The sequence below is a fragment of the Myotis nattereri genome (genome assembly GCF_964212035.1).
Source record: "Myotis nattereri genome assembly, chromosome: 20".
Lineage (NCBI taxonomy): Eukaryota > Metazoa > Chordata > Mammalia > Chiroptera > Vespertilionidae > Myotis > Myotis nattereri.
The window spans coordinates 3,448,560-3,467,336 of record NC_138096.1 but is presented as its reverse complement, the minus strand read 5'-3'; the positions used below and the strand labels follow the sequence as shown (position 1 = coordinate 3,467,336).

Sequence of the window (18,777 nt, the reverse complement as noted above, 5' to 3'; positions counted from 1 at the left end):
AGCACAACCCCCACCAGGACGCAGGCAGCGCCCGCAGGACATGCCCGTCAACCGTGCCCGTCTCAGCCGGGTCAGCAGGGCCCTGGGGTCGCGGCCACGGGGCCAGGGCCGTGGAGCAGGTCCCTCCTGTCTGATGGACCTGCATCGTCTCGTTCCCACCAGCCTGGGAGGGGCTGACAGACGTCTACAGAGCCCTCCTCCCTCCCAGCAGAGAAGCCGTGAGAACTAGCCCAGCGTCCCGGGCTGGGAGCCCCGGGGAGAAACGCTGGGCCCCAGGGAGGGTCCCCCACTCCTGCTCTGAGGGGCGGAAGGGCACCCGACTCCCAGCGCGGGCCTGGCCCGGCCTGGGAACCTGAGCGCAGGGTGTGAATGAGGACGAGCTGCCTCCTCTGTGGCAAACAGGAGAGGAGGTCGGACAGGGAAAGGCAGCAGCCGGGGCCTCCACCGGGCCCTGCCCTCCTCCCGGGCCCTGAGGTCAACCCCCAGACCCCGCCGGCTGCGGGAAGCGCTCACGCCAGGAACCGGAGGGCACCCCGGGCGGGCGGGCCTCCTGGTGGGGGCCTCACATGGAGAAAGACACCTCCACGCTCTTCGCTCCCGGTTCTCGGACAGGTACCGTGTGAGCCGAGCGGGGGACGCAGGGTTTGGGGGGGCAGAGCTCCCTGGCACTCACTTGATGGGGGCGACCGGGTTCCCCTGCCGCGCGCGCCTCTGCTCGGGTGTCATGTAGTCCCACTTGAACACCAGGTTCCAGTCGAAACCTGCCGGGCACAGACGGGGAACAGGGCGCTGAGAAGAGCCGGCCGGCGGCTCCGGCCCCGGCCCTCACGGCTTAGAGGCCTGGGATGCTCGGATAAGACTCACCGGAAACAGAGCAACGCGCAACACACAACAAAACGCGCGCGGGTGCGGCGGAAGGAGAGAGGGGCGGGGGCGGAGGGGGGGCCTCGTCCCCCAAAGCTTCCCCAGAATGCAACCCGTGGGCCGGGCGCTTCTAAAGCTAAAACGCCCAAGAGTATATGAGAAGCGGAATGTGGGGACCCCCCACGTATCCAGGGGCCGGAAGGAGGCGAGAAAAGAGGGGGGTAATCTGCCCGCTGCCTCCCGCATGCCCCAGGGCAGGGCACAGGGGCGGGTTCCCGGGCCTGCAAGCCTCTCTCTCCAGTCTCTCTTTAAAGAAGAAAATCGCTTACGGGTGGGGAGAGAGTAACGGAAAAAAGTATAAGCATCACTCGGACCCAGACAGGGAGGGTGGGCGGGGGGCCGTGAGCGCACCTACCCCCTTTTAAGTCGGCGGACGCCCCCACGTACTGAAAGTTGTCCATGTTGATGACATCGATGATGGGCGACACGACCCGGGTCCTATCCTGGAACCGAGAGAGACAAGAGTAGGGGTGAACACACCCTGAGAACCCGACCCCCCAAGTGATGCCAGTGCCTCGGCTGTCAGGTGTGTGTGTGTGTGTGTGTGTGTGTGTGTGCTGGGTGGAAGGTCATGTGCAAAGCGTCCGGCACATGGTGCGTTCTCGACCAGCAGCAGGGACTGCGGGACCGTCATGCCCGCGGCCGGCGGTCCTGTGTTTTGTGACTTCCTGCACCGAGGAGAAGCCGCCCGGCCCGACTGCACCTCGGCCACGGGTCCCACGGGGAACACCTGTCCCCGAGGCCCCCCCTCCCGGCACCGAGGAGAAGGCCGCCCGCCCGCCCGCACCTCGGCCACCCTCTCCAGCAGCGGCTCCAGCCAGTGCTCGTTGCACTCGCAGTGACTGTCCAGGAACGTCAGCACCTTGGCCTGGGCTGCGTCGGCGCCCCGGACCCGCGAGCGCATCAGGCCTGCGGGAGAGAGTCAAACGCACATCAGGGAGGGCAGAGCGGCCTCTGGGGAAAGGCAGGAACAGCACAGCCCGCACCCGCACCCGCACTCGCTCCTGCACCTGCACCCACACCTACACCCGCTCCCACACCTGCACCCGCTCCTGCACCTGCACCCACACCTACACCCGCTCCTGCACCTGCACCCACACCTGCACCCGCTCCTGCACCTGCACCCGCTCCCACACCTGCATCTATGCCTGCACCCACGCCTGCACCCGCACCTGCACCCGCAGCTCTGCAGCCCCCCACACGGGGATCCGAGCCCACAACCCGGGCATTGAACCCTGACCTCCTGGTTCATAGGTCACTGAGCCACACCGGCCGGCTGGGCCGGCGGAAACCTTTCTTTAAGGGATTCCTGGCTCAGGGAAAGTCAACACTGATCCCCGAGAGTCTCACCTTCTCGCCGATCGTTTCTGAGAACCCGCACTTTCTCGATTTTCCCCAGGAGCGCCCCGTCCTCCGCTGCGGAAAGAGGAGAGGAGAGCGTGCGACCCTCACGTTTACGGGAGCTCGGCGTTTGGCAGGGATTCTGGGTCACTGCGGGCGCCCCAGGGGCGGGCACCCCCTCCTCCCGCGGGCCTGATCCCGCCCTTCATGACCCGCCGTCGGCACTTACGGTCGTTGCTGTAGTCGTCTACCAAGATGATTTCTCTGATGAGGGGGGGCGGGCTCTTCTTAAGCACACTGAGGAGGGACAGAAACGGAGCTGCGGGCCTTGGGGGTGTCACTGGGTGGGGAATTCTCTTGTCTTCGCCCCCATCCTTGTCTGGAGGCGCCATCGGCCCCTCCTTGCTCTGCACGCTCAGGGGACCTGCCTGCAACCCCGGACGGCCCCGCCCTGGCCGTGCAGGGGACACAGCCCGCATGCAGGGTCCCTGCGAGGAATGCCACCCCCCCACCACCACCACCGGGACCCTCTCCCCGCCTCACCTGACCACGGTCCTGAGCAGGGCCGAGCGGGCCTCGTTGTGGAAGGTGATCACCACGCTGGTGGCTGGCAGGTCCTCCCGCCACTGCTTCCGCTGACACCTGAGGGAGAGAGAAGTTTGGCCTCCGAACCAGGGACTGGGCCAGCTGTGCCAGGCCCCGGGGGGGCACGGGCGGGTCGACCCGCCAAGAGGGACCGCCCGGATGCCCCTGGCGTCTGCAGGAGGCTCTGGCTACCCTGAGATGCAGTCACAGTGAGAATCAAGGAAACAGTAACGTGTTCCTGGAAGTGTGTGTTTGTTTTAAATATATCTGTATTGATGTCAGAGAGGGAGGGAGAGGGAGAGAGAGATAGAAGCATCAATGATGAGAGAGAATCATGGATCGGCTGCCTCCTGCACGCCCCACACTGGGGGTGGAGCCCGCAACCCGGGCCTGTGCCCTGACTGGCAATCGAACCCTGACCTCCTGGTTCATAGGCTGACGCTCAACCACTGAGCCACACCGGCCGGGCAAAGGTGTCCCTGTTTAATGGGAAATCCACGGGAGAGGGAAGGAGATGCGTTAAAATCTCCGGAGCGTGGCCATGGCTACAAGCATTAAGCAGTTAGGACCAAGGGGGAGGTCAGGCGGCTGCGGACAGGGACCCAGTGGGTCCACGCGACCAGCGGGCTTACGGGGAAATGGCCGACAGACGCTGGTTTTCCTTCCTGGGTGAGAAAACTGCTTCCGAGGAGCAGATCTTGCAAATGAGCAAGAAAATCAGTGCAGTTAAAAAGCAATTGAAAAGATCCGAGACACAGCACGGGCGTCTGTTGTTTATTTTCGGTGCATGCACGGCGTGACCGAATGAATCACGAGGGAACGGCATGATAGACTGGTCGGGGGAAAACGCATCCTGGGATTAATGCCGTCCTTCATCGCAGCTCCTGAGGCTAAATCTTCAAAGACAAGCGGGCTGATAGGACGGTATTTCCTCCCGGTTTCAGGAATTAGCTGTCAGACGAAGAAAGAATCTGCAGGGCTCAACGGTAAACAAATCACCAGAGAACGCGCCCGAGAACTGGGTCTGTGATGTGAGGAGGCCGCCGCCCCAGCAGTTAGTCCCTCCCCGCACAGTGGGCACACAGTGGGTGCGCGTGGGCGCACAGTGGGCCTGCTGGGCCCAGCAGATGCCTCCATCCAGTACCCAGCCCTGGGAGAATCAGAAAAGGGAGGAGAAAGTTTTTTTCATGCTCACATCATAGTCAGCTTAACGGATCCAATCACGCCCTATGCTCTCCTTTCCCTTTTCTCTGTGGGAAGCCGGGTCTCCCAGGAGCCGGGAGGCATTCCTCAGAAGGCACGTCACCTCACATGGCTCCATTAAAATTCCTCTGCGGTCCTCAGGAATTGGCGATCAGGACATGGAGGAGGCATCCCCATTTTGTAAGTAAAAGACCAAGGAATAGGTTCCGGCCCATGAGGTCAGAGGGAGTATGCGTGTGTGTCTGTAAGTGCATCCTGAGCCTAAGTCCTCACTGTGAGCCAAGAAAGGGAGGCAGGGCTTGGGGAGTTTCTTTAAAAGAAACAATAAATCTTACGTCTAAAGAGCCACGTCCGTGCCAAGCAGACTTGACTGCCCCAGAGCCAGTGAGAGACGCCCAACATAGAAATTCAGGGGGGAGGGGGAAAGGAGGGGAGCAGGAGGCAGGGGGCTGTGGCCGGGACTTTCCTACTTTCTCTTGGGGAGTTGAGCAGAAAGTGTGGCTGATCAGAAGTCAGCAGAGGAGGCGTGTGCCGGAGGACAGCAGGGGCTGCGGGTCAAGTCCACTCCCCTTTCCAAGGGTCTGGAACGGCCGCGGTCATGCTGGTAACTTCTTGCCCAGTAAAATGAAGACTTGAAAAGCTGGGCACACACACGTGTGTTTTTTTTAATCCTTAATTTAGTTCTAAATTCCCTTGAGACGACAAGACCGTCAATATCTGAACTCTCGCCTGGATGGAAAATGAGCTGATCTCCACGGCAACGTGGAAGGACGCTGTGGGGCAGGCCTGCCTCGGAGGCCGACGTGACCCGAGAGGTGGACCAAGACCCCGATGAGCTAATCACCTGTGAGCCTTCAGACTGGGAAGCTGGGGCTCTGTGTCATAACGCGGGGGGCTGCCCGGCCGGCGGGGCTCAGTGGTTGAGCGTCGACCGATGAACCAGGAAGTCACGGTTCGATTCCCGGTCGGGGCACATGCCCGGGTTGTGGACCTGGTCCCCAGTATGGGGCGTGCAGGAGGCAGCCGATCCATGATTCTCTCTCATCATGGATATTTCTCTCTCTCCCCCTTTCCCTTCCTCTCTGGAATTAAAAAAAAAAAAATTAAAAAAAGGTAAAAAAGTAAAAGAGGAAGCCAGAGCTGTTTTCTTCTCCCCCAACTCACCCCGGTGGGTCTCATATTCTTACAAAGAGCCGTGGGGAACCCTGTTAGGAACTCTGACCTGGGGCAGCTCATCTCTCTCCTCCTGGAGGAAAATGGCTCTTACAGTCTTGCATGGTTACTGCGAGTATCAAATAAAAATGTGCGAAAAGGGACTCTGAAAACCAGAAAGGACCCAGCCGGCGTGGCTCAGGGGTTGAGCGTCGACCTAGGAACCAGGAGGCCACGGTTCGATTCCCGGTCAGGGCACATGCCCGGCTTGCGGGCTCCATCCCCAGTGCGGGGCGTGCAGGAGGCAGCCGACCCATGATTCTCTCTCATCATGGATGTCTCTCTCTCTCTCTCTCTCCCCCTCCTCCTTCCTCTCTGGAATCAAGAACAGAAAAGCGGAAAGGCCGGTGTGACTCTAATACGGGGTTATAACACCCATGTGTGTCCCCGGTGACTGTCCTCACGAAGTCAGAGTGAAACTCTCTGTAGTCACCCAAGGCTGCGGCCAACAGGACGGGCTGAGACGCGCTTCCATGCACATGCACGCGCGCACACACACACACACACACACACACACACACACACACGGGGTCCGAGGCGAGGACTTGGCGGTCACTGCCAGGGCGCGACGCTGCTGGGTTTGCCAGAAGAGCTCACGTGATGGATGGGCAAGGGGGGCGGAGAAGCACATGGTTCCATAGAAGCGAGAGTTCCAGAACCAGAGCCTGACCACAGAGCAAGACCACACTTCCTGCCGGAGCCGCAGTGGCCGACGGAGGGGAGGCCCGGGGAGGGAGAGCCCGGCAAACCCGCTCCTTCTCCCTGTCGCCCAGCCCACGCCAGGAGAAGTCCAAGCGTGCGATTCGCCACTAAGACTTCTGTTATGGAGATACGCACTCATTTCACACACGTGAGCGAGTTTCCCCGCACGACGGACCCCCACGGGAGCGGCTGGTCCCAGATCACGCATCCCTTCGTGACGTGACGCGGCCCCACTGCCCCCACCACCGTGTCTCGGTCCCACTCCCACCCCAGGGACATGAGGTCACACTGCTCCCTGTTCTCACCACCCTCCCACCCCTCCATGGAGTCAGATTTCTCAATTTTGCCAACCCCATTGGTTTGCAAGAGCCTCTCGCGATTCTCATGTTCGTCTCCCTGGTTTCAAGAGAGGCCTGCGTCTTTCCATAGGTTTATGAGCCGGCTGAATTGTTTCTTCTATGAACTGACGGCTCGTATTCTCTGTCCACTTTGTAATTAGGGTTTTGCCTCTATTATTATGTTTTAAAATATGTTTTCATTGGTTTCAGAGAGGAAGGGAGAGGGGGAGAGAGAGAAACATCCATGATGAGAGAGAAACATCCATGATGAGAGAGAATCACTGATGGGCTGCCTTCTGCACGCCCCCCACCGTGGACCAAGCCTGCAACCTGGGCAAGTGCCCTGACCGGGAATCGAACCCTGACCTCCCGGTTCACAGGTTGATGCCCAACCCCTGAGCCACACTGGCCGGGCTCTCCCTTCTGCTTTTGCTGTGTATTTACCCTGTGGTTCCTCTCCACCTTCCTGAGTCACAGCGCGGGCCTGGGCTCAGAGTGTTCAAACCAGCGTCTTATAATCTGATCCACTCGATGGAGAGACAAGGGCCGTTCTGTGCGCCATCGCGGGGGGTGGCGGGGGGGGGGGGGGACGCGGACAAGTGCCCTGAGGTGCACTGATCAGCTTCCAACTCTGAGGGTGACGTGGCCTTTCCCCGTCCTGTGCCAAGGTACTCGCCTGGGGCCGGGCCAGGAGACGACGGCGTGGCCAAGGGCGCCCGGGGGGGGCGGGGGGCACTCAGACCTCTGTCTCCCTCGCCAGCCCAGCACCTGAACGGGTGCCCGTCCCCATGCCCACCTGTGGGCCAGCTGAGACCAACCAAGAGAGCCCGCGTGGGGGTCCAGCTCAGGTGGGAGGGCCAGGAAGTTTCAAAAACCTTAAGAATCAATTTAAATAGATTCTGTCGGCCCCCAGCTCCTCTGTCCCCGGCGGGTGGCCAGTGGTGTGTGCACAGCAGGTGTGAACACACAGGGCCCGGGGGTGAGGGCCCTGAACAGCAGGGGACCCCCATGAGGCCCTGACCGCACTGATGCCTGGCCTGTCCCCTTGCCCTCAGCCACGGAGACCACGTACACGATTTGCACTTCAAAGGAAGAACAGGGGCCCGGCCGGCGGGACTCAGGGGTTGAGCGTTGACCTATGAACCAGGAGGTCACGGTTTGATTCCCGGTCCGGGCACATGTCCGGGTTGCGGGCTCCATCTCCAGTGTGGGGCGTGCAGGAGGCAGCCGATCCATGATTCTCTCTCGGCAATGATGTTTCCATCTCTCTCTCCCTTTCCCTTCCTCTCCGAAACCAATCAAAATATATTTAAAAAGAAAAAAAATAAGAAAACATACAGCAGCCTGAGCGGCCTGATCAGTGACAGCGGCTCCTTACGAGGGAGCGGCGTTTAGCCTCGTCTGGGGAACTTGGACCTACACACGCGGGTGTCGAAGGAACCCCCCCAGCACGCAGGTTAAAATCTCTGCCCCCCAAGTCACTCCGGTTTCCCACCCCCTGCCCCCCCACACCTGAGCCCCAGCGTCCAGCACACACGAGGGACTGGCAGGCTGTGCTCCTCCACCCCGACCAGGGCTACCAGATGCACCCCCACCTCCAAAGGCCACCCCCAAAGATCCAGGCTTTCAAATAAGACCTCGCCCACAACTGGAGTCGGGACTCACAATAAAGGGGGGAGGGGGAGACTCGAAACAGGAGGGCCATAACCCCCAGAGCACGAGGAACCCTGAGAGCCCCACCTGGGCTGGGGGTGCCCCTCAATCCCAGGCACGTCCGCTCTGACCCACCCCAAACCGGGGCTCAGCCTGCGGGATCCCTGCACCATGCATCGGCGGTGGGGACCTGGGGAGCTGCAAAGGCCCTGGGACAGGGTGAGAGCTGCAAATGGAATGAAAAAGAAAAGCAGCAGCAAGCGACGTAGCTGCTAATTTTCATGTAATTAGAACACAGTTACTAATCCTCCAAACAGTGGCAGCGGCACAGGATTCCACCCAGCCGACGAATTTCTGATCAGCCCTCACAGCTCGAGAGCTTCCCCCTACAGGGGCTTTGAAAGTGGAAGCGAACCAAACCCCGAGCTATTGGAAACCCTCCGCAGGCCCCTCTGAAACGAGGCTGCTTAAGACCCAAGCCGGCGGGAGGCGAATACACCCCGTCATCAGCGTGGGTCTGCCTCACCCCAAGCGGACTGATGAGTCGGCAGCAGCGTCCCGCGTCCTCGGGCCCCTGCGTCCTGCAGAAGCCGGTGCCCAAACTGTTTACCAGACCCGGGGCCTCTCGGGTTTATTCATTCCCTTTGAGGTCCCCGATCCCCCCAGAAGTCGAGTGTCCCCGAGGGACAAGCACGTACACACACACACACACACACACACACACACAGCAAGCAGACAACCTGGGGCCCGCTCTGCGTCCACCAAACGGTGTGTGTGGGCTCCGGCCACGGAGAAGCCACCAACAACCCGAGGGGGAAGCGGTAGGTTTCTAGTTGTCGTTTTTAAAATATTATTTTTTTTATTGGTTTGAGAGAGAGAGGAAGGGAGAAGGAGAGAAACATCGACGATGAGAGAGAATCATGGATCGGCCGCCCCCTGCACGCCCCGCACTGGGGATGGAGCCCGCCACCCGGGCCTGTGCCCCGACCGGGAATCGAACCGGGAACTCCTGGTTCATAGGTTGACGCTCAGCCACTGGGCCACGCCGGCCGCCGGGTTGCCACCGCCTCGGTCCGCCGAGCACCGGCGGATGGAATAAAACTGCTCTGCATTCTAAGAGCATCCCCTGCCCTTTACTGCCTCCAGTTTTACAGACACGGAATTTTGACGGGACGCTTTCTCAGGAGTCAAGAGCTATTGGAAGTCGAGACAATACCAGCGGCGGATGAAGCCATCTGAGCTTCAGCCGTCCCCTCCTGCCTCCCACACGGGGCAGGCGGTGCAGAAGGAAACCGCACTTTAAACCATCCCCCCCATCCCCCCCCCCACCGCCCCCATCGGGATGGAAGCCCACTCCTGTGAGACCACAGGAACCCTGGGCGCCATGTCTGCCCCGTCCTGTCCATGGATCACAGGCCACCGACAGCCCCGCCCCCCTCCACTGCTCTCCGCCTCCTGGTGCCCCCGTCTTCCTCCCCGACACGGGAACGCTGGCGTCCCACTTGTCGGGGATTCAGTCCCTATACTCAATGCTCTGTGCAGAGAGGTGCGTTTCTCCTATCTGCTGCCCACCGTCTTTTTAAAAAATATATGTTTTTATTGCTTTTTAGAGAGAGGAAGAGAGAGGGAAATATCCATGATGAGAGCGAGTCATGGATCGGCTGCCTCCTGCACGCCCCACCCTGGGGATCGAGCCCGCAACCCGGGCATGTGCCCTGACTGGGAATCGAACCGTGACCTCCTGGTTCACAGGTCGACGCTCAACCACTGAGCCACACCGGCCGGGCAGGGCGCAGTTCTTTCATCTATGAAACCACAGGGGCAATAGTGAGATGACTGACCTCCTGAACTCCTAAACTCCCAGGAAAACCATCACCTTGTTCCGTCTGCCTACATCGCAATAAAGTGAAAGAAAAGAAAAAAAAAAGCCTGAAGTTTAGACAAGTGAAAAAAAAAATCAATTTCCTGCCATTTTGCAGCTTTCTCCTACATAAACATAGTATTAAAAAGGAAACCAAAAGCGCAATTCCAGACGAATGAGACAGAGCAATATCTTGGTAATTTCAAAGTGGGTTTGGAGATAAAGATCCTAACGCCGCACTCAGAAACCACTTTAATCAACATAAAGTAAACATTAAATTCCGACGAGAGGGAGAAGGGGATGAGACCATCAGCGTGAGCCTTTAAATCTCGCTCGACGGCGTGTCCCCGACAAAACGCACACGCACGGCCACAGCGGACAGCTCGATTTTGACAATGACGTGTATCTCAATCAACACCGCCCTTATCATTATTCAAAGTGTATGTATACATTTTTTTGGGGGGAGGGGGGGAACACCCTCTATTTGTTCATTCACAGTGAGATATAACAGAAATAAAGAGTTCCATAGGTGGATTGAAAAGCAGAATAGATATATTCAAGATAGAGGAGCGGGTCTGGGGACAGAAGCAAGGCCAGTAGAATTGCATCTAGATTGTAGCCCAGGGAATAACCAATACATTGAAAACACAGAGGAGAGCATGAGAGGGACAGGGGGACCCGGGGACACCCCTGATGAAGTTGCAATTAGGGGCCCAAAGGGAGAGGGGAGATAAAACAGGGCCCAAGCTAAACGGACTCAGAAATTCCTGCAAAAACCCCAAACAGCTTCCATATCCATAAAAAAAACCCAGGCACGTTGTCGACACGCGGCTGGAAACCAGAGGGAAAGAGAAACATCTTCAAGGAAAAAAAATCAAAGTGTCGTCACACGGCAACCATAAGATCAGGCTGATATTTCACCGGAGCGGGGGAAGCGAAGACAGCAGGGCGACAGTGAGAAGTGCCAGGTCGCGGTCAGCCCCGGCGCCTCACTCAGGGACAGGACCCTTCAAGAGTGAACGCGAAATAAAGATGTTTTCAGACGGAGAGAAAAAAAAGAAGACTGAATTCGCCGCCGGCAAACGGGCACTGAGAGAGAGAGAGACGCAGACGTGCGCAGACGGCGAACTGGGAAAGCCATCGCGGGCGGGACACGGAAACAGACACATGTGGACAGACCCGAACCCACTGACGGCCTGAGACAGAGAACGCGGTCCCCTGGAGTTTACACGTCAACCGCGGGACGCACGAGCATGAGGGCAGAGGAGCGCGGGCGGAGGGCGGAGGGCTGGGTCTGCCCGCTGTGCGGGAAATAGCACACGTGCTCATTGATCTTAGGCTCTGATAAGCCAGAAATGCAACAAGCTGATAGAGGGGCAGTATTTATTATTTTTAAATATATTTTAATTTATTTCAGAGAGGAAGAGAGAGGGAGAAAGATCCATGATGAGAGAGAATCACTGATCGGCTGCCTCCTGCATGCCCTCTACTGGGGGGATCGAGCCCGCAACCCAGGCATGTGCCCTTGAGCGGAATCGAACCCGGGACCCTTCAGTCTGCGGGCCGAAGCTCTATCCACTGAGCCAGACCAGTTAGGGCGAGAGGCAATGTTTAATCCAAAAAAGAGGCACGAAAGGACAGGAAGAGGCACACAAAACAGCCGGATGCTGGTGTTTAAGCCAGAGACACCGCCAGTACCTGCAGGGCACAGAGGCTGGGCATCCACCTGCTTCAGCGCCGCCCAGTGGCCGAGGGACAAGGCGGGGCGGGCTGTGCACGTGTAGAAGACACCGCTTTCCTTAGCAAAATGAGAAGTGAGAACAAGGCCCCGGCCCCCCCGAAATGAGACCCCACCTTGGCGCCCATTAACGCAGAGCAGAAACCCCCTCCCAAGCCAGCGGAGTTTCTTTACGTCTCTTTGTTAATCCTCACTCGGGGATATTTTTCCGTGGACTTTTTTAGAGAGACTGGAAGGGAGGGGGGGAGATAGAGAGAGAAACATCGATGTGAGAGAGACACATCGACCGGTTGCCTCCTCCTGCACCAGCCCTGCCCAGGGCTGGGGGTCGAGCCTGCAACAGAGGTACGTGCCCTTGACCAGCATCGAACCCGGGACCCTTCAGTGTGTGAGCCGACACTCTATCCACTGAGCCACCCTGGCCAGGGCCTGCGTCTGCTGTTTTCCCCGATTCCGCTCCCCTAAACATAAGACTCCGAGCCCCATAATCGCTGCCTTCGCCGAGGCGTCCCTCCGCGGGGCTGCGTTTATGTTAACTTTTTCTTGGCCTCAGCAATGTTTATTCTTCCCGAGTCCCGAGGAGAAGCTGGCTGTGTCTTTCCCCACAGCCCTTAATCCCGATGAGCCCTCTTTTCAAACAGTTGACGTCAACCCTGCCATTTTGGCGAGACTCCGCAGCGCAGCCCAGGACTGAAATGCCGGCCCTCAAGTTGGAATTTTGTAAAAAAAAAAAAAATAAAATATATATATAAAACAGAGAGGCCCTAGCTGGTGTGGCTCAGTGGACAGAGCGTCGGCCTGCGGACTAAAGGGTCCTGGGTTCGATTCCGGTCAGGGCACATGCCAGGGTTGCGGGCTTAGTCCCCAGTGTGGGGCGTGCAGGAGGCGGCCGATCCGTGACTGTCTCTCATCATTGATGTTTCTGTCTCTCTCTCCCTCTCCCTTCCTCTCTGAAATCAATAATAATAATATTAATAATCATGATAAAGTAGATATATCTATAGTTTTAAAAAGAATGGGGTTCTAGGGCTTACACTCTGAGGACAGGACGCCCTGGCAGTCAACGGACTCTGGGGGGTGGGGGAGCTTTAATTTGGCCTCAGCCCCACACAAACCGAAGGCGTCCCAGCTGCTCCTTTAACACATGCAAATGCACCAACAGTAGCTGGCACTAAAATTAAACCCACCTCAAACGCACCCCACCAGGGGAGAACTGTTCAAACATCTGCTTGGATAAACTCCCTATTTCAAACACTGAAAAAAAAATTACATATATATATAGTTTTGGGAACTTTGAAGGGACTTGCGAGAGAGCAGCTGACAAGCCGTCAGACAGCAGGCCGTCTGCTCTCGGCTCTCCCCGGACAAGCCACAGCAGGGACACCAGCCCTTACACCGAACGGAGAAACGAGGCTCACACCATCTCAGGGACATGTGACCAAGCCGTGGAGCCGGGCCCCAGGCAGGGGTTCTGCGCCCCATTCGGCTGGGACTTCACCCCCCTCCTGAGTTTGGGCCAAGCCCCTCTCCACACCCACACGGACCCTTTCAGCTCTAGGTCACTGCTCCTCACCACCGGGCACGCTGCGGCCATCGCAGGACCTCGGGTCCCTCTCCGTGCAATGGGGACGCCCTCCGTGCCCAGCAGCATGTGAGGGCCGCGTGAACAGGCCAGGGGGTCGGGGGAGGGTGTGGCACAATCCGGGTGCCACATGCCCTGGGGGGAGGGTGGTGGGGATGCACGCACCTGGGACCCGTGGGGACTGGAACCCCAGGACCCACGCACGGCCCCTGAGCCTCAGCAGACGTACCCCTCGCTCCCCTCCGTGATGGCGAGAGGCTCTCACAGGAACTGGCGAGCACCCAGGCCTCCTGAGCGCCCAGGCACCTGTCAGGCCCCGCGTGTGGCTCCTCCCCTGAGCACGACCGGCCGGCTAAGGGCCCGGGGAACCGTCTCCCGGGCGAAGATCCCAACCAGCAAGAATCAGAGGCAGAGAGAGGGTAGCATTTTCCCGCGGTGACACAGCTCGGGACAGATGCCTGGAGACCTCGCGAGCTGAGTCTGCGAAACCCGGGTGCCCTCCACCCGCAGGTGCCCGATCCCCGGCGAGGGACGCGGACAAGAGCTGCTCCCGTCAGACCACAGGCTGGTGACAGAGAGAGTGTGTGTCTCCCCGTCTGGGCTCTTTGCTGCCCTGCTAGTCTGTAGACCAGTGGTTCTCAACCTTCCCAAGGCCACGGCCCTTTAATACAGTTCCTCACGTTGTGGCGACCCCCAATGTCAGTTACAAATTGATCATTAAAGCACAGTGATTCATCACAAAAACGATATGTAATTATATATGTTTTCCGATGGTCTTAGGCGACCCCTGTGAAAGGGTCGTTCGAACCCCAAAGGGCTCGCGACCCACAGGTTGAGAACCGCTGCTCTAGACCTTTTCCAACGCGAACTGTCCCAATAAGCAAGAATTTACGTTTTTTTTCCTTCCCACAGGGCTGCGAAGAATGGACAATTATGCCTCTAGCTCAGTGATGGCGAACCTGTGACACGCGTGTCAGAGGTGACACGCGAACTCATTTTTTGGGGGTTGACTTTTCTTTGTTAAATGGCATTTAAATATATAAAATAAATATCAAACATATAAGTCTTTGTTTTACTATGGCTGCAAGTATCAAAAATTTTCTCTATGTGACACGGCACCAGAGTTCAGTTAGGGTTTTTCAAAATGCTGACACAGTGAGCTCAAAAGGTTCGCCATCACTGCTCTAGCTGGTGTGGCTCCGTGGACAGAGCATCAGCCTGAAGGACTGAAGGGTCCCGGGTTCGATTTCCGGCCAAGGGCACATGCCTGAGTTGGGGGCTCGATCCCCAGTAGGGGGTGTGCAAGAGGCAGCCGATCCATGATTCTCTCTCATCATTGATGCCTCTCCCTCCCTCTCCCTTCCTCTCTGAATTCAATACAATACATATTTTTTTTAAAAAAAAGGAATGGAAAATTATGCTTTTCTTGTGAGTGTATTTTTTTAAAAAAATATATTTTATTGAGTTTTTACAGAGAGGAAAGGAGAGAGATAGAGAGTTAGAAACATCGATGAGAGAGAAACATCGACCAGCTGCCTCCTGCACACTCCCCACTGGGGATGTGCCCGCAACCCAGGTACATGCCCTTGACCGGAATCGAACCTGGGACCTTTCAGTCCGCAGACCAACGCTCTATCCACTGAGCCAAACCGGTTTCGGCGTGAGTGTATTTTAACACAACTTTCTCCTGCCGGTTCCCACGTGCCGGCCAGCAACCCAGCCTCCAGGTCCGGCCACGGGCACCTGGACTAGAACCCGGCCCCACCCGGGTCCTCGCTCCTGCGGGGGCAGGTCCACTGCCACGCGCCTCCGAGTCGGTCCACGCTGACCGCCCAGCGAAGACACCGCCGTGTTCCGTTTCCCAGGGCGGCCGCCACGGTGAGCATCGCCGCAGGGACAGCCACTGCCCGGGTGGGGCCGCGGGGAGCAGGCGGCCCAGGCCAGAGCCGCTCGATACTCACTGGTCGTGCCTGGTGTCGGGGATGGCCCTGTCCATCCGCAGCTTGTCGCTCTCCACTTGGTTGAACTTGTTGCGGGCGTAGGGGTCCTGCCCGGAGCGGACCATGGTCCCCCCGACGTACGCTTCCTGGTTGAAGTCTCGCCACCGCACTTTGCCTGTGAGGAGCGGAGCAGAGGGCGTGGGACGGGGCACGGAGACCAGCGGGAGGGCGCACCCCGGGGGCAGTGCCACATCCAGGATTAGCGCCCAGCCCGGCCGGCGTGGCTCAGTGGCTGAGCATCAGCCTAGGAACCAGGAGGTCAGGGTTCGATTCCCGGTCAGGGCACAGGCCCGGGTGGCGGGCTCCATCCCCAGTGTGGGGCGTGCAGGAGGCATCCGATCTCGTGATTCTCTCTCATCGTGGATGTTTCTCTCTCTCTCACCCTCCTCTCCCTGCCTCTCTGACATCAATACAAATATAGTTTAAAAACAAATAAAGGAACAATGATGCAAATCTATGAAAACGAACCTTCCAAGGATTAACACCACAGAACACGTGGACACGCAAGTGCTCAGAGTCACACACGTGGGTCTCAGATTGGAGACCTCTCGGGCGCTGACGGATGCCCCCTCCGGAGACCTCTGGGCATACACCTGCCACCGCCCGCAGGTGGACCAGGGCGGGGAATGCCTTTGCCGGGGCGGGTCCCACGGGGCCGGGACAGCAGAAGACTCGCGATTCTGCACTGGCCTCCCGACTGAGCTACAAGTCTTCCCTCCAACCCTCCGGGGAAGATGGGCTTAATGAACTGCAAACCCTGTGGACAAGGAGCAGCCGCTTCTGGGAAAGTGGCCAAGAAGGGAAAGAGAATATATTTTAAATCAAAGGACAAAGCTCTCAGATTTATTTATGGCCTCCTGGTCGGCGGCCAATTGAATGCCATTTCACTATGCTTAAAAGGGAAAAAAAAAATCCCCGATATCCTCCCTCTAAAAGGTCCTTACGCGACAGCATGAAAGAGATGCCAGGGTGACAAACAAATATATCCATTTAAATGACGGGGGCCCGCGAAGAGCACTTCGTTATGTGTCACGGGATATCTGGCGAGATAGGGAGAACTTTGCTCGCCCGTGAGAAACTGTCTTCTGAAAGAAGGATCCTGCCCAATTCTTTTTTTTTTTTTGTCACCTGAGGCCATTTTTCCATTGATTTTTAGAAAGAGTGAAAGGGAGGGAGGGAGGGGACGAGAGAGAGAAACATGGATGCGAGAGAGACACACCTATTGGTTGCCTCGCACACGTACCCTGACCGCGGCAGGGGATCGAGCCTGCAACCGAGGTACATGCCCTTGACTGGGAATCGAACCCGCGACCCTTCGATCTGAGGGCTGATGCTCTAACCCTTGAGGCAAACCGGCCAGGGCCACAGTTCATTTTTAAGGATGAAAAAAAAAAATAGAAAATTCAAAAAAAGTGGCTAAAAACGATTTAATAGAAAATATAAGAAAATAAAAAACATGGATGTTACGGGTTAAATACGCTCAAGGTATACGTATACAATTATTTGTGCCATCAAAATAACTTAAAAAAACACCGTGACACGGGCTGGTTTGCATTGCGAGGTGCACACCTGGCTTGAAATCAAGGAGCAGCCAGCCCTTTCCTTTCTAAAGTTTAAAGAGAAGCTCTGCGTTTTCCTGTGTGACCGTGTCTAAATGTCGTTGTCGGCCAGGCGCCAGCGTGGCTCAGTGGTTGAGCCTCGACCTATGAGCCAGGAGGTCACGATTCGATTCCCAGTCAAGGGCACTTGCCTGGGTGGCGGGCTCCATCCCCAGTGCAGGGAGTGCAGGAGGCAGCCGATCCATGATTCTCTCTCATCACGGATGTTTCTCTCTCTCTCTCTCCCTCTCCCTTCCTCTCTGGAATCAATAAAAATACAGATTTTAAAACGTTGTGACTTGGTACATACCATCCTATGTTTTTTATTTCATTCTACTTTTCCTTTCAACAGATTTTGGTCACCTCCCCGCAGACGCACTTCACCGCCCACCGACGGGCCGGAAGGAAGTCGGCAAGCCCCTGCTCTCCGCGTCTGTCCGCCTGCCCCGTGAAGCCGTCTCCACCCCACAGACCCCGTGCTCCCATGCCACCTCCGGCTCATTCCCAGCTGGTGGCAAAAGGACTTCCTGACCCCCGGCCGCCCGCCGGAGGCTGGCCTGGCCCCGGTGCGGCCGTACCTGGAGGGAGGGTCTCCACGTTCTGTCCTCTCTCTTCCATGTTGCTGTGGTGCAGGTCTTTCTTCTTAATCGGGTCAATGTCATTCCAGTCCTCCTGGGGGAGCACAGACACACCCAGTGAGTCACGGGTTCCTCAGGCACAACTCCGTCCTCCAGGCCCACACACACGGAGTCCCCGGAGGCCCCTGGCCCTGGGGACGCGATCATGAGACGCGCTCCATCTCACCTCCTCCATCTCCGGGACCTGCACCCCGACAACCTCTCCGCGGGTAGAGGCGCAAGGGGAGAAAGTGTGGGAATAGCTGTTCTAAGAGAGGATTTGCAGTTCTCCCTTCATTTTATAATCGTCCTAGAGGCCCGATGCACAAATTCGTGCACCAGTGGGGTTCCTCGGCCTGGCCTGCGGGATCGGGCCGAAACCGGCTCTCCAACAACCCCCAAGGGGTCCCAGATGTGTCCGGCTGTCTTGCTCAGTCCTGATCGGCTGGACCCCAGCAGCAAGCTAACCTATCAGTTGGAGCGTCTGCCCCCCTGGTGGTCAGCGCACATCATAGCGAGTGGCGGAGCGGCCTTAGCCTATCATTAGCATATTCACTCTGATTGGTTGAACGGCTGGCTGACTGGACCACCAGACACTTAGCATATTAGGCTTTTATTACATAGGGTTGTGTATCTATGGGACAGAAATACTCTGCACAATCCCAGGGGTTTCAGGGTCTGTGGGAGTTGGGGAAGGGAGTAGGGAAAGTGGATTAAAGAAAAGAATTCAATGTGCTTCAATTAAAGCCATTAACATCAGGGCAGCTCTGCAGACATCTTTGATGGCTTCAAGGACGCCCTCCGACCACCATGTCCCCAGGGCCCTCCTCAGAGGCGATGAGATGATTTGTTTAATTCCACCGAGTAACAGCGGAGGGAGGGCCAGGACCCCCGGAGCCCTGCTAGGGCCTCTCCTCTAATAGGACCGCCAACGGGACGCATCTGCAAATGAAGGGCACAACTCCGGGTTCATCTGCAAATGAACCCGGAATAAGATACAAGCTCTGGCAGAATTTATCCAAGTCATCTGCCCAAACCACTGACCCTATCAACACGAAATCAGAGTAAACAACAAGTGCCTGAGCACAGAGCTGGCGATCTCCTCCCATCGCTGGGAATCTGACTCCTGTGAACACAATGGCAGCTAAAAGGTTTCTGTCTACAACCCAAGTCGGAACTACCCCGCGGCTGGTCACTCGCCCACTCAGGCCTCTGGGAGCCCAGTGCAGGCGTCCGGCCGTCCCCCCGGGCGGGTGCTCGCAGGATGGTCTGCAGCATGAAGACCCCCGCCCCCTCCCGGCAGGGCAGACCCCACCAGCTGTGAGGGCTGGTAAGGGCCATTCCCTCCTGTGTGCGGTGTGATGTGCATGAGCTGACCACTGGCGGCTTTGGGGCTTTTTAAAACGTAAAGGGAAGCCCGGCG

General features: G+C 57.6%; 1 protein-coding gene across 1 annotated transcript in view; it reads right to left on the bottom strand.

Annotated features, from left to right (window-relative positions):
- The window catches only part of GALNT2 (polypeptide N-acetylgalactosaminyltransferase 2), a 63,707-nt gene that overhangs the window by 9,955 nt on the left and 34,975 nt on the right, over nucleotides 1-18,777 (bottom strand). Inside the window, exons 2-9 of the mRNA XM_081114288.1 lie at nucleotides 17,316-17,409; nucleotides 15,101-15,254; nucleotides 2,809-2,907; nucleotides 2,495-2,562; nucleotides 2,275-2,340; nucleotides 1,712-1,833; nucleotides 1,280-1,367; nucleotides 674-761 (exon numbers count right to left, since the gene is read on the bottom strand). Coding sequence (XP_080970414.1) covers nucleotides 674-761; nucleotides 1,280-1,367; nucleotides 1,712-1,833; nucleotides 2,275-2,340; nucleotides 2,495-2,562; nucleotides 2,809-2,907; nucleotides 15,101-15,254; nucleotides 17,316-17,409 — 779 coding nt within the window. The remainder of the gene's footprint in view (nucleotides 1-673; nucleotides 762-1,279; nucleotides 1,368-1,711; nucleotides 1,834-2,274; nucleotides 2,341-2,494; nucleotides 2,563-2,808; nucleotides 2,908-15,100; nucleotides 15,255-17,315; nucleotides 17,410-18,777) is intronic.